The 12192-nt window shown below is 32.9% G+C and overlaps 3 protein-coding genes across 3 annotated transcripts; all 3 read right to left on the bottom strand.

Annotated features, from left to right (window-relative positions):
- Positions 1 to 1705: 1705 nt before the first annotated feature.
- On the bottom strand, positions 1706 to 2886 carry LOC100791112 (putative fasciclin-like arabinogalactan). Its single transcript, NM_001253094.3, has one exon. It carries the CDS (start codon positions 2721 to 2723, stop codon positions 1926 to 1928), a length of 798 nt encoding a protein of 265 aa, NP_001240023.1. The 5' UTR covers positions 2724 to 2886; the 3' UTR covers positions 1706 to 1925.
- Positions 2887 to 6324: 3438 nt separating this feature from the next.
- On the bottom strand, positions 6325 to 7548 carry LOC100791643 (fasciclin-like arabinogalactan protein 12). Its single transcript, XM_003539673.5, has one exon. The coding sequence runs from the start codon at positions 7427 to 7429 to the stop codon at positions 6641 to 6643; it is 789 nt and encodes a 262-aa protein (XP_003539721.1). The 5' UTR covers positions 7430 to 7548; the 3' UTR covers positions 6325 to 6640.
- A 1969-nt stretch (positions 7549 to 9517) lies between these two features.
- On the bottom strand, positions 9518 to 11029 carry LOC112998531 (uncharacterized). The gene is made up of 2 exons (XM_041007419.1): positions 10852 to 11029; positions 9518 to 9977 (listed from the first exon to the last, which is right to left on the bottom strand). Exons 1-2 carry the CDS (start codon positions 11027 to 11029, stop codon positions 9907 to 9909), a joined length of 249 nt encoding a protein of 82 aa, XP_040863353.1. The 3' UTR covers positions 9518 to 9906.
- Between the last annotated feature and the right edge of the window lie 1163 nt (positions 11030 to 12192).

Genomic DNA, 12192 nt, shown 5'->3' with positions numbered 1-12192 from the left:
GTTTAGTTTTTGTTTTCAAATCTTTTTTTGCACTAAATATAAGTTTAAAATTTAACAAAAACAATTTAGAAAATAAAAAGTTTTTTTAGGTATTTGTTTTTATGTATTAGGAATTATTAAATATTGTTTTAACTCAAATCATTCCACAATCATGGCATGAAATCTATTTAAGCGTTGTTTATTTAAGATATTCTAGAATGATGTTGCTTGTTTCATCTTCCAGTTACTAAGTCCAGCCTGCAGATGACTTTGATGCTTCTGAAAGAAAGTGAATGATTGGGAATGATTCTTACAATTTGTGTTCGATGTGTGGAGGAGTGAGGTTGGTGAAATGTTATGGTTAACAGCTTGTGAAATTTGTAGTTGTGGAGGGTATATCCCATCATCTGTTGTAGGAAATGGGGATTTTTTATCTAATTATTATTGGCATCTTTGCTGATAATAGGCATACGAGATACCTGATTTTTAGTATCTTTTTGTTGAAATAATGTAGTTGGAGAAAGGGAGAGGAACCTGAAAAATAGCAAGGAGCTGCTGCAATTGTTTTGTTTATCTATGAGATGTAATTTAGTAGTAACATGGATCAGGAAATAGAGGAGACATTGATACAGATCCAGAGTACAACTGTACAAATAAATTCTTGCAATTCAGCAATTTTGGTAGTTAAGACTTCTATAATTGGATTGGAACTCCACCAACTGGAATTCTGCAGTTCCTCTTCCAATGGTATTAGTTGGAAAAAGGTTGATTTTTCTTTTTACCATATTAGTGCAGCGGTAAAGTTGTGCCTTGGTGACTTGTTGGTCATGGGTTCGAATCCGGAAACAGTCTCTTTGCATATGCAAGGGTAAGGCTGCGTACAATATCCCTCCCCCATACCTTCGCATAGCGAAGAGCCTCTGGGCAATGGGGTACGAAGAAGAGAAGAAGAAGAAGAAGAGCTCCCCTAGCATCCCTCTTGGTTAATAACAAAGAAAACTGCTAGATAGTAGGAGACAGAGTTCAACAAAATCTTTACTTCATCTTTTGCCACTTCAACACCAGCTTTTAAAATGATACTAGTACTTTTCATCCTTGCATTGATTATTTGATCTACTATAATAAGTGAAAAAAACATCTGACACTTGCTAACATTTGTCTCTAGCTAAAGATCCATATCCACAATGGCCAATGAAGCACACTTTAGATAACTGCTACATAATTAATGTCAACTGTACTCAGCTGTCATACTCCTCATTCTTGGACATTCTCTTTGAATCCTCCCACAGTGCACCTTCAACCCAGTAAAATCCAAATCCAATAGGTTGAATAAGTTCTGCCAAAAATGGGAAAACTGTTAGCTCGAGACCAAGTAACAATTTATGGAATTGATTTTGCTATAATGTTCATTCAGTTCCAAATGTACAGAAACTTACTGAACCAGCCTTGAATCCTGCAATTCATCCAGCTCATTTTCCTCTAAGTGATAATTCAAGGTTGTAAGATAGTCACCATAGGGTCCTTCAATTTGTCTACAACCTAGAGTCTTTCCTTTTTCGTTCATAATGAAATTACTTATGAAAATTTCTTTAACCCAATTTTTTTCTTGGTCTGCTTTTCAAGTTCTATTTCAAACTTTTCTCTATTGCCAATGCCTAGTTTTACCATACTGTCAAATGTTGGAAACTGGGGAAAGTCTATTTGTAGATATTCTCACGTCATAATATGTATTAACTCCATGTAGTTTGAGATTGAAAATTTTGGTTGTCTTGATTGTATACAAATCACACAAAAACAATCTTAATTGTATCAAAAGAACAACTTGCAAACAACTCAACGCTTCACTATTCACATGTCCCTCAAACAACACTCCTCTTACGCAGCTCAGAAAAAGAACACTAAGTCAAAATCATCAAATAGATTGTATGGTCTGATCAGGCCAGTCTTCAACTTGAAATAATCACCAAGGCAACTAAAGCAACTCCAAGGGACACCAACGATGTTCCTTGAGCACTTACCAAACTGCACGCTCCAGCGCTGTCTTTGGATGTTCCAAGGCGAGCATCAGCAGATGAGTTATCATTATCAGCTTTTGGTGCCATTGCAGGAGAGGGAGCAGGAGCTGGTGGCTTAGGCTTGAAGAAATCCAAAGGAAGAAGCACCTTGTCCACATGATATATTGCAAGCACCTTATCTGAGTATACAACTCCTGTGACCGTGGCATTAACCACTCCTGTTGAGATATTCACATTGTTGCCATATGCTGTCACGTTTAGTTGCAACCTGCCGGGGTTATCCCCAGCCAGAGTTCTCACGGGGTTGCTCAGCGAATCGAAGTTTGAACTTGAAACATAAGTGGGAAGAACGTGGAACTGAAGAAGTTCGATCTTTTGATTGTCGGCCAGAGAGTTGAGGAATCCTGCTTTGAGTTGTGAAAAGCTACCATCATCTGGTGCAAAGATGGTTAAGCCACCTGATCTTATGGTTATGAGCTGAGCGTTGATTTGGTTGATCAATTGGGTGGTTTTCAGTAGGCGAATTAGGACGTTGAACGATTTGGCCTTCCTTAATATTCTGATGATGTCATCAGGGGAAGAATCAGAGGTATCTGAAGAGGGTGACTGGGGTAGTGTTTGGACAATTGGTTTTGATGGGGCTGTATCAGGTGCTTGGGCTAATGTTGTGGTTAAATATACGGAGCAAAAAGACATGAAAAGTAAGAGGGAGAACAAAACATCCTTCATTTTTCTCTAGGCAATTGCAAGTTGCTGTTGAAGGCTTAGTGCTTTTGAGGATTGCAAGTGATAGGTAAGTAATTTTTGTTGGGAAGAGTGTTTGATGTGTTGAAGATGTGGAGTGGAGTGTTTTTTATAGGGACTAGGTGGGTGGCATGTAGGATAAAGGCGTGAAGCTTTGGTAATGAAATTTGCCTATATTATATACTAACTTGTGTTCTGTGTGAGGTTTGTGGTGGTCCTGGTGGAGATTAAGGTGGTGCATCAAGGTAGATGAGATAAAGGTGATTAAGAGATTTGCACCTTTTGCTTGGCAAAGCAGGAAAAAGAGGAGTTAGAAGTCAGAACTCAATTGGGTGTGAGATGCACATTAATGAAATTGTGATGCTTCCCCTATGCAGTAAGCTGAAACAAAACCCAAGGCTTACCAAGTGCCAAGTACAAGTCCCATGTATGTAGATTCTGAGTTTTTTTCACAGTTGTTATCAATTATGATTATAATTAAATTTTACACTTAAGTGTTACACTTACTTTTTTTAAGAAATGAAAAAGAGAGTAAAACAATGTTGGGAATTTTCCCCCTCTTTCTCTTCATAGAAAAATAAAAATAAAAAAATGTTTTGGGTAGAAAATAAATATAAAAAAGAATAGGAAATCCATGTTTTCTTAACTACGATGTTGTTTCACAAATTGAGTCTTAGATAAGCCAGGGTTAAGGAAATTCCCATCTTAGATTGTTATAGTTATGTTTGGATAAAAGTTAAAAACATATTTTTTGAGAATTGTAATGCACATTTCTGAATTCTAACGTAAATAAAAGGGAAATTTGTTACTTTAAAAGTAAAAGTACTTTTGAATCTTCCTAACTCCAATCTAAGCATACACTACGTTAGACTATTATATGTTCATTCAATGTTGATCATCATCATTATTATGCCCTCATGGATGAGCCGTGTGAACTTAGGGATCAAATATTATCTTATACCAAATATAATTAAGAATGTCTGAAGTCCCCGAATTTCGAAGGCAAGCGAGTTATGTCTAGGCTACATAACTATGGAGGTGCTTTTGCTAGATAAAGAGACACCTTAATGGCTAATGATGCTAGAAAATTGATCGTAAAACTACCTAAAAACTTATGAGTGGTTTCATATATGTTACCTAATTTAAATTACTACTATATATTGTGAGGGCCAGATCTTTGGGAGGTTTACAATTCTTATATTGGTAAGTTGCTTGTTATAATTAGATTAGATGCAATAAATTAAGATTTTGCCACCTTTTCATAAAGTTCTGAAAAGAAAAGAAGTATACTTTTCCCCTACTTTTAAATCATTTTATGAATAAAACACTTGTCATTTCTTTTTCCTCATTGAACTCCAATATAAATAGAACCTCATGGATTTGAATCTTCACGTTAATCCAAGTACCACTAATTAATTTGAAGTTGGCTTGGGATTATCATTTTTCAGTCTTATTCTTAGATGCAATTTGGGTGGTTCAGATGCAATTTTTCAGTACCATTAATTTAGTGCCTTCGTTGAGGATATTACAGCTCTCTTGTACACTTTGCGAGAAGCAAACAATTGTGCGGATTTTCTTAGTGAAATAAAGGTCATATGATCGAGGATGATGCTTTGGGCATTTGAGTTTGATTCCAACTTCCTTTCAGGTTTCATAAGTTTTTATTATTATTACTATTTTTTTCAGATGATTCTTTGGGCATTGCTTTTATTAGGGGTTAGCTCTCTTTTTCTTGTTTTTGTTTCCACCAAAAAGCACATATTAATTGATCGAAGGCTCAATTTTTTCATGAACTATATTGACAATGGATGGATGTGAGAGAATCAGTGAATTGCATGCTAAGTTTCTGTTCAACCACGTGTTAAATACCCTCAAAACAGACTAACACCAACCCTCTAAATTTAGATAACTTTCTTTTTCTTTTTCTACGTACTGAGTATTTTCTGATATTTAAGAATTAAGTTCTTTCAAGACAAAAATATCCCCAAAATTGATTTTATTTGTCTTAATAATTGTTTTTCAAGTACACTTAAAATTAGAAATCCAAGTTTATTAGCATGTTTAGTAGATCAAATTATCTACTACTCAAACATTCCATTAATATATATTATTTTATTAATTAATAAAGTAATTAAAATATTCCATTTCATAAAGATATTAAATAATTTTAATATTTAATTTTTATTTTAATGATAGCATAATATATATATATATAATTAATAGATAAAATATAAATAACTTTTATAGAGATATCATTCTGTTTTCTTTCTTGATGTAGCTTGATTATATTCTTGATCATGTAATAATAATAATAATAATAATAAAAATAATAATAATAATAATAATAATAATAATAAAAATAATAATAATAATAATAATAATAATAATTAGAGAGAAAGTTATTGTAAATATTATTATTTTTATTATTATTACTATTATTATTATATATCAAATTATTGCATACTAGAAGGAATAAACTAATACAACTATTCTAATTCATTTAGTCTTCTCAAATTCAAATCTTGGGTATCTATAGTATTCTTACCTATCATGAAAGGTATATACTTGTGATTTCCAAGTAATTGTATTAAACACTCATAAAAGAAAAAATTATTATCTATAATAATCTTATCTAACTTAAAAAAACATAGAGAATTAATAACTTTGGCTTCTTACAAATAATTTATACCTGCATTTTTTTCGAAGAGTCACATTGAGAGGAATGCATCATTCTGTTTAGCTGAACTCATAGTTGAAGATTATTTTTTTTGAAAGAGTGATACGTGAACACCTTTATATACTAATTATATACTTTATTAGCAACATATATATACATGTTGTAAGTTTAAGTGTCTATGTATCATTTATTTTTTAATTTTTATAATTCAGCCACGTTTTTTTAATATATCCAATAATTTTTTAAAAAGAGTACTTTAAATATCCTCTTTGACACCTTACAAAATATTTTAAACTAGCTAGTATTATATAGGATTGTACTTCATAATTTTATTTTTTTACAATTAAATTTATAATACAAATATTTTGAATGTATAAGTAGTATTTTATATTTATAATGAATTATTTAAATTATGAAATAAAACATATTTTTAATTTTCTATATTTAAAAAAAAATGAAATATATTTAATTCAGAGATAGAAGTAAAAGATAGTTGACCGGAATGGATAGACAATTGTGAGAGTGAAATTCTCATTCTTCATGTTGAATATTTTAATTTGTAATATAGGAGTAAATATACAGCATTATAATAAAATAAGTATATTTAATATCTTAAAAAATTAAACACTTTATTTAGTATTATTTTGTTTTCTTTTGTGGTTAGGAGAATCGTAATAGGATGGACTATAAAATTGTGGAAAATGTTTCTTGATTATAAATTGGGACAACAAAATATTATCCCTTTAATTTTGTAATATATTTTTTTGATGCATGGATAAAAAAAAAACTTAAAAATGTCATAACTACTCTAAAATCATTGCATACAATATCATATATGATATGTTTTCATGTTGACCAAATCAAATAATAGAACTCTAAAATTATTGACTGTAAATACAATAATAAAGGTAAACAAAACTTCTGTATCATTTTTCTATTAAGATATCTTCGTTGCAACTTATACACAAATTTCTCGTAAGTAATACACAAGATATGAAGTTTTTTCTTATAGGGGGATCGAAGAGAACTAGTAGAACGAAGAAAGCCTTCATAAATCAAATAGAATTTCCACCACATACAACCTGAAACTTGAATCATTATAGAGAGAGAGAGAGAGAGAGAGAGAGAGAGAACAATTATTTAAAATCACTGTATGTATCTGCAAAATGTTGCTCATATTCACCTTTCATCCACCCCAATGGTATAGTTTCAGTTCAATGCTTCATTACGTAAATGCTGCAATGAAAAGTGCAAGAACTGCAACCCACATAACATGCCTTTGTTTCACACTGATAGCATCCGATTCAGCATCATCTGCAGTAGTAGCAGTGCTGTCCGCAGATTTCTTCTTAGACCCTTTCGCCTTTTCCGGCGCCGGAGCCGGAACAGGAGGCTTAGCTTCAAAGAAGTCCCGAGGAAGAAGCACCTTGTCCACCTGATACACGGCGAGCTGGTGATCGGTGTACACGGTGCCACCCAAAGTAACGTTAACAACGCCCGTTGTCATGTTCACTTGGTTCCCTCCGGAGCTTGTTATGTTCAGCGCCAACCTATCAGGGTTTTCACCGGCCTGTGTTCTCACAGGGTTGCTTAAAGTGTCGAAATTCGACACGGAAACGTACGTGGGGAGCAAATGGAACTGGATGAGCTCGTTCTTCTGTTGGTCGTTCAGGGAGTTGAGGAAACCCGGTTTGAGGCTGGAGAAGGCGTTGTCGTTTGGTGCAAATAGGGTTAGGCCGCCGCTTGTGGTGAGGAGTTGGGAGTTGATTTGGTTGGAGACTTGTGTGGCCTGGAGGAGGCGGATTAGGGTTGTGAACCCTCCTGCCTTTTTGAGGATTCTTATGATGTCTGTCGGGGGTGCCGAGGGTACCGGGGCCGGGGCGGCCGCGGTGGAGGGGGTGGCCGGGGCGGTCGGTGCCGCGGCCGGTGACTGGGCTAAAGTGGTGGTGGAATGGGAAAATAGTACTATTAGAAGGGGGAGAGAGAAGAGTGGAATGTGCTTCATCATCACCATCCTTTAATTTGTTTGACTGATGTGGGGATGGTGTGGTGATGAGAAAGGAAGGGTGGTCCTTGAAGTGAGGGCTTGTTGATGTGGGGATGATGGAGGGAGGGGAATATATGGAACCCTGAAAGAGTGAAAAGGGCAAAAGGGATTTGTATTCTTTGAGTTAGGTGGAATGTTGTTTCTTTAGAAAGTTTAGTTGTTGGCAGATCTGCATGCTTATACATCAATAAAAGGTGGTGTGTCATAGAGATGCATTAATATACTTTGATAGCCAGTGGGATTTTGCTTGGGAAGGCAGGAAAACCAGTGAGATCTATGTGGTTGTGTGTGGGGGAAAAATTAATTTTTCATTTCTTTTTTATATCTCCATAATTTTTACATCTTAGTTTATACACATATTTTTTAATTTGCTTTAGTATGTCTTGATGTCAAAGTATGTTAACATGATAAGTAATTAGGTATTCCATCTTTGATTAGTGCATATGCAAAAATATATATTAATAAAAATTAATTCTTAATATTTTAAGAGATAATCTTTAACTTTAGATCTTGGGATATCCTAATTAATAGAAAAAAAGTCTTTGATGTCAAAATTGTAGGATCTAAAACAAAATAAAGAGTGTATCTATAGAAATTAAGATGAATTAAAAAGTGAATGTATAAAGATTAAAATAATAATTTATAATTGTAGGAACTAAAACGTAAATTTTTTTGTAGGCATAAAAGATCAAATAAGTAATTAACTTCTAAAAAAAACAGTATGATAGCGTAGCATTCACTTGTAATTCTTGTGAAGTAGCAAAACAATCAAGTGCTAGCGGCTAACTTAAGGAAGCAGTCCCTAATTAACTTTTGCAAGACAATTTGATTATGCAATAGTGCTACTTCGTCGGTGTTGAAGGCCAGCGGGGACTCCTTAATTAGCTTATTATACTAATTGTCTTTTTAAAATTTTAATGTTAATTTGATTTGGCAAAACCACGCTTTAACATATCATCATATAACTTAGCCTAAGCCGAAAGAAATTTCTCTCGTATGTAGGGTGTTAGCATAAATTGTTAGATGCTTATTTTATCCTTTACATTTTTTAAGGTTACCATGATGTACGTCGCAAATTATCTACCAATTTATCTTCTGTGTTTAGAAAGGTCAATGCAATCGTGTGCAGAAACGAACGGTGGCCATTTTAAGTCACTCTTGAAAGTTTTTTACCTGAAGCATCATATGATCTGATCAGGTGGGAAATTTCGCAAACTTGACTTTCAGAAAGAAAAGTATATGGGACACCTACGAGTGTATATATAACCATCGAGCCATAAGACTAAAAGAAGTTTGAATATGTTTTAAAATTACAACCAGCTACTAGATTCCGAATACTCACTCTAACATGATCTTTCAAATGATCATTCACAGACAATTATTTGATTGTCTCCACGGAATGTAAGTTGAGAGGTTCACTTCAAGTTAATAGTTTTTCTTCATTCTGGAAATAGGATAGAGACAGCCATCACCATTGAAGCATTGACATTTAACAATCAGGTAATCTAGAACATAGTATATGTATCTCCCTTTCACGTTTTGGTCGGACATCAGCGTAGCTTTGATTGTTAGGCTAGATTTGAGTCAATGCATTAAATAATAATTTCTTTTTCTTCTAAAAGTAAGATATTCTCATAACTAAAAGTTATAAGACTAATTTTTGAAGCCTAAACATTACCAATTGAAGTGGATTTAATTTGTGGCTTCCAACAAAGTATTTTTACTGAGGAAAGTCATGATTGTTAGGCTAGATTTGAGTCAATGCATTAAATAACATATTAAAGTGGGCTCAATGGGACTCCAACTTACAGGGTTTTGCATTATGTGTGGTTCTTAAGAATACATATTAAAGGATGATAGAAAAAGAAACTCATTATGGCTTGGTTCACAGGAGTGCTGATTTTCAGGTTCTGGAGAGAGAATAGGTTTACTTTTGAGTCTTTTCACCACCCTTAATAGAGGAAGCCATATCTAGTGACATCATATTTCTGATTAGCAAATAAAAAAATGAGAGAAAAGTAAAAGAAATATATTTTCGTCTTGTAATATGAAAAGGACAAATGAGCTTCCAATGCAGGAAAATTGAGAATTCCAAACAAGAAAAATTATAGTAGAGGATTCTGAAACTCCAACGAGCTCGTAGCCATTACCAAATGATATTGTTTAGAAACTATAAATATTACTTGAAACATGGAATATGCGAGAGTGTTTCCGCATGACTACTGGAGCATCCATATATCATATATGGCATTCTAATCCAAATATTTAATTAGCAAAACCTTCCTACACATAGGATTATTAAAAAAATACAATATGAAATCTTAAAAGTACAGCATTACTATATATTACTCATCATGATCGATGTTTCCATTACAAAACGTGACATAAGATTAAATAAAGTATAAGCTTAAATTTCCCACTGCTGGCTTGCTTTAGATTTTCTATCATCCTCCTTTGCCTGCTGCACTTCTCTCACGCAATGCATCCTCAGCTTTCACTCTCTCAGGAACAAAATCTGAACAAGCAAAAGCAATGTAAAAAACCTTGTAGGTAGTAAGGTGAATGCAGGGAAAGGTAAACTTAAGAACAAAATAGCATTGCAACAGGGATACGAATTATCAACAAGAAAGTCATATCTCTTATCCTTGCTAACAACGTTTGCTGAAAACAAAAACATGTGATGATTAGCAATTGGAAAATATTTAATAGACTCAATGAGCATGTAATAGCAGACACACAAACAAACACAAGGGTGAAGGTTCAATTTATATGTTCATAAATTAAACGTAAGTAGTTCTACAACTGATTTAGGTCATACCTCCATACTAAATGTTATGGAGGCTAATATTCTAAGTTTTGACTGCCAACAAGAGTTTCACAATATTCACAATCTTCAGTATGGGTATGACGTATCGGTATGGTATGCTACTTGTGGGCCACGGATCACTACACCTAGATTCTAGATTCTTTTTACATGTCACTAAGACACAATTGGTACCGAGATTCTGATTCTTTCAACATGTGAGTAACGCATAATCAACATTCAAGATTTTAGATTTTTCGTACACGTGACTAAGGCGCAATTCACACTAGGATTTTCTAAATTCTTTCTACACATGACAAAGACACAATATATTAACTCCAAGATTGTACACGTGACTAAGGCACAATTAGCATTGATGTTCTTTCTACAAATGACAAAGACACAATTAACATCTGAGATTCTAGATTCTACATGACTAAGGTGCAATTGATACGGGGATTCTAAATTCTTCGTACACGTGACTAATGCACAATTAACAATTATACACTACATTACAGCAAACATACTAGACTATATTAACCCAATTTCGAACATCATTGAACTCGCATATAGATAAAAACATTACCTAGGTGATCATAACTGAGACATTTCTTGCGGTCCTCAGCACAACAGGTATAAGCTTCTTGCACAAATTGCTCAACGAACGTCTCCTGCAAGGAAATTAAAAGGGAAGCGACGAAGGATAGAGACATCGAGAAAGATGAGAACGAATAGAAACCTACCGCGGCAGTGTTGACGGCCATCAACGCGTCCTTTGAAACACGCAAATCAGGATCTTCGAGCTTAATTATTGTCCTGATATGGCTCATCGTAAATGCCAATTTGAATCCCTCGTCTGGCTTTGAATTTCCATTGCTGAGCTTGGCCTACTTATTCTTCTGCTGGTTCTAGCCTTCTTGGTTTTGCTTTCGGATTTGAAGATTTCTGCGTTTTTTGGTATTCTTCTTCTATTTAGGTTTGGGAGTGTTGGAGGAAGCCATTTTAATTGCATGACACTGAAGTGTAAGCACTCCGACACAGGATTTTCAGTTTCACCCTCCGTCGGATTGAGGATGTCCAAGACGAAGAGTGCGAGGAGCCATTTCGAAATTCGAACTTATATATAGTTTGAGGTTTTGACCAATCATTTAATTTTGGTTTAATTAAACCTTTAGTTTTATCATATCTCCCAGTTGTTATCTTTGAAACTAATATTTTAGTTTCTATAATTTATTTTAATTCTTCATGTAGTTTAAATCTATTTTTTTTATTTACATTTTAATTTTTTTAGTTTCTATAATTTAAAAGTAATTTTTTTAATTCTTATATTTTATATTTTAATTCTCTTTTAGTAATATTATCAATTACAATTAACTATAAAAATATTAGTAAGTAATTGATAATTAATTTATCACAAAATAATTTATAATAAAAAAATAATTGATAATTTATAATTAATTTATAGTTAATTATATTTTTAATAAGGATTAAAAATAATTAAAATACAAATTTTACTTTCAAATTATAGAAACTAAAAAAAATTAAAATATAAATTATAAAGATCACTTTTAACTCTGGGAACTAAAAGGTACTAATAGTGAAATTATAAGGTCAAATGAATAATTTAATCTTTAATTTTTTAAATAATAAATGTTAGGTCAATTTTTAATTTAACCAATATTATTAAAAAAGGTCAACCAACATTAAATTAAAAAAATTTGACGGACATTTACATTTTGAAAACTACTATGTAAAAATAATTGACCAATATTTAATTTTTTGAAGTATATTTTCTTCATGAATGTTGGTGAATTTTTTATTGATCAACATTAGGAAAAAAATATCCAACATTAAATTGAAAAAATTTACTGATATTTATTTTCAGAAACTATGTAAAAAAGAATTTACCAACGTTTGATTTTCTAAA

This window comes from Glycine max, chromosome 12 (assembly GCF_000004515.6).
Source record: "Glycine max cultivar Williams 82 chromosome 12, Glycine_max_v4.0, whole genome shotgun sequence".
Classification (NCBI taxonomy): Eukaryota; Viridiplantae; Streptophyta; class Magnoliopsida; order Fabales; family Fabaceae; genus Glycine; species Glycine max.
The sequence above is the reverse complement of the archived record's forward strand: the minus strand, read 5'-3'. Positions and strand labels throughout refer to the sequence as shown.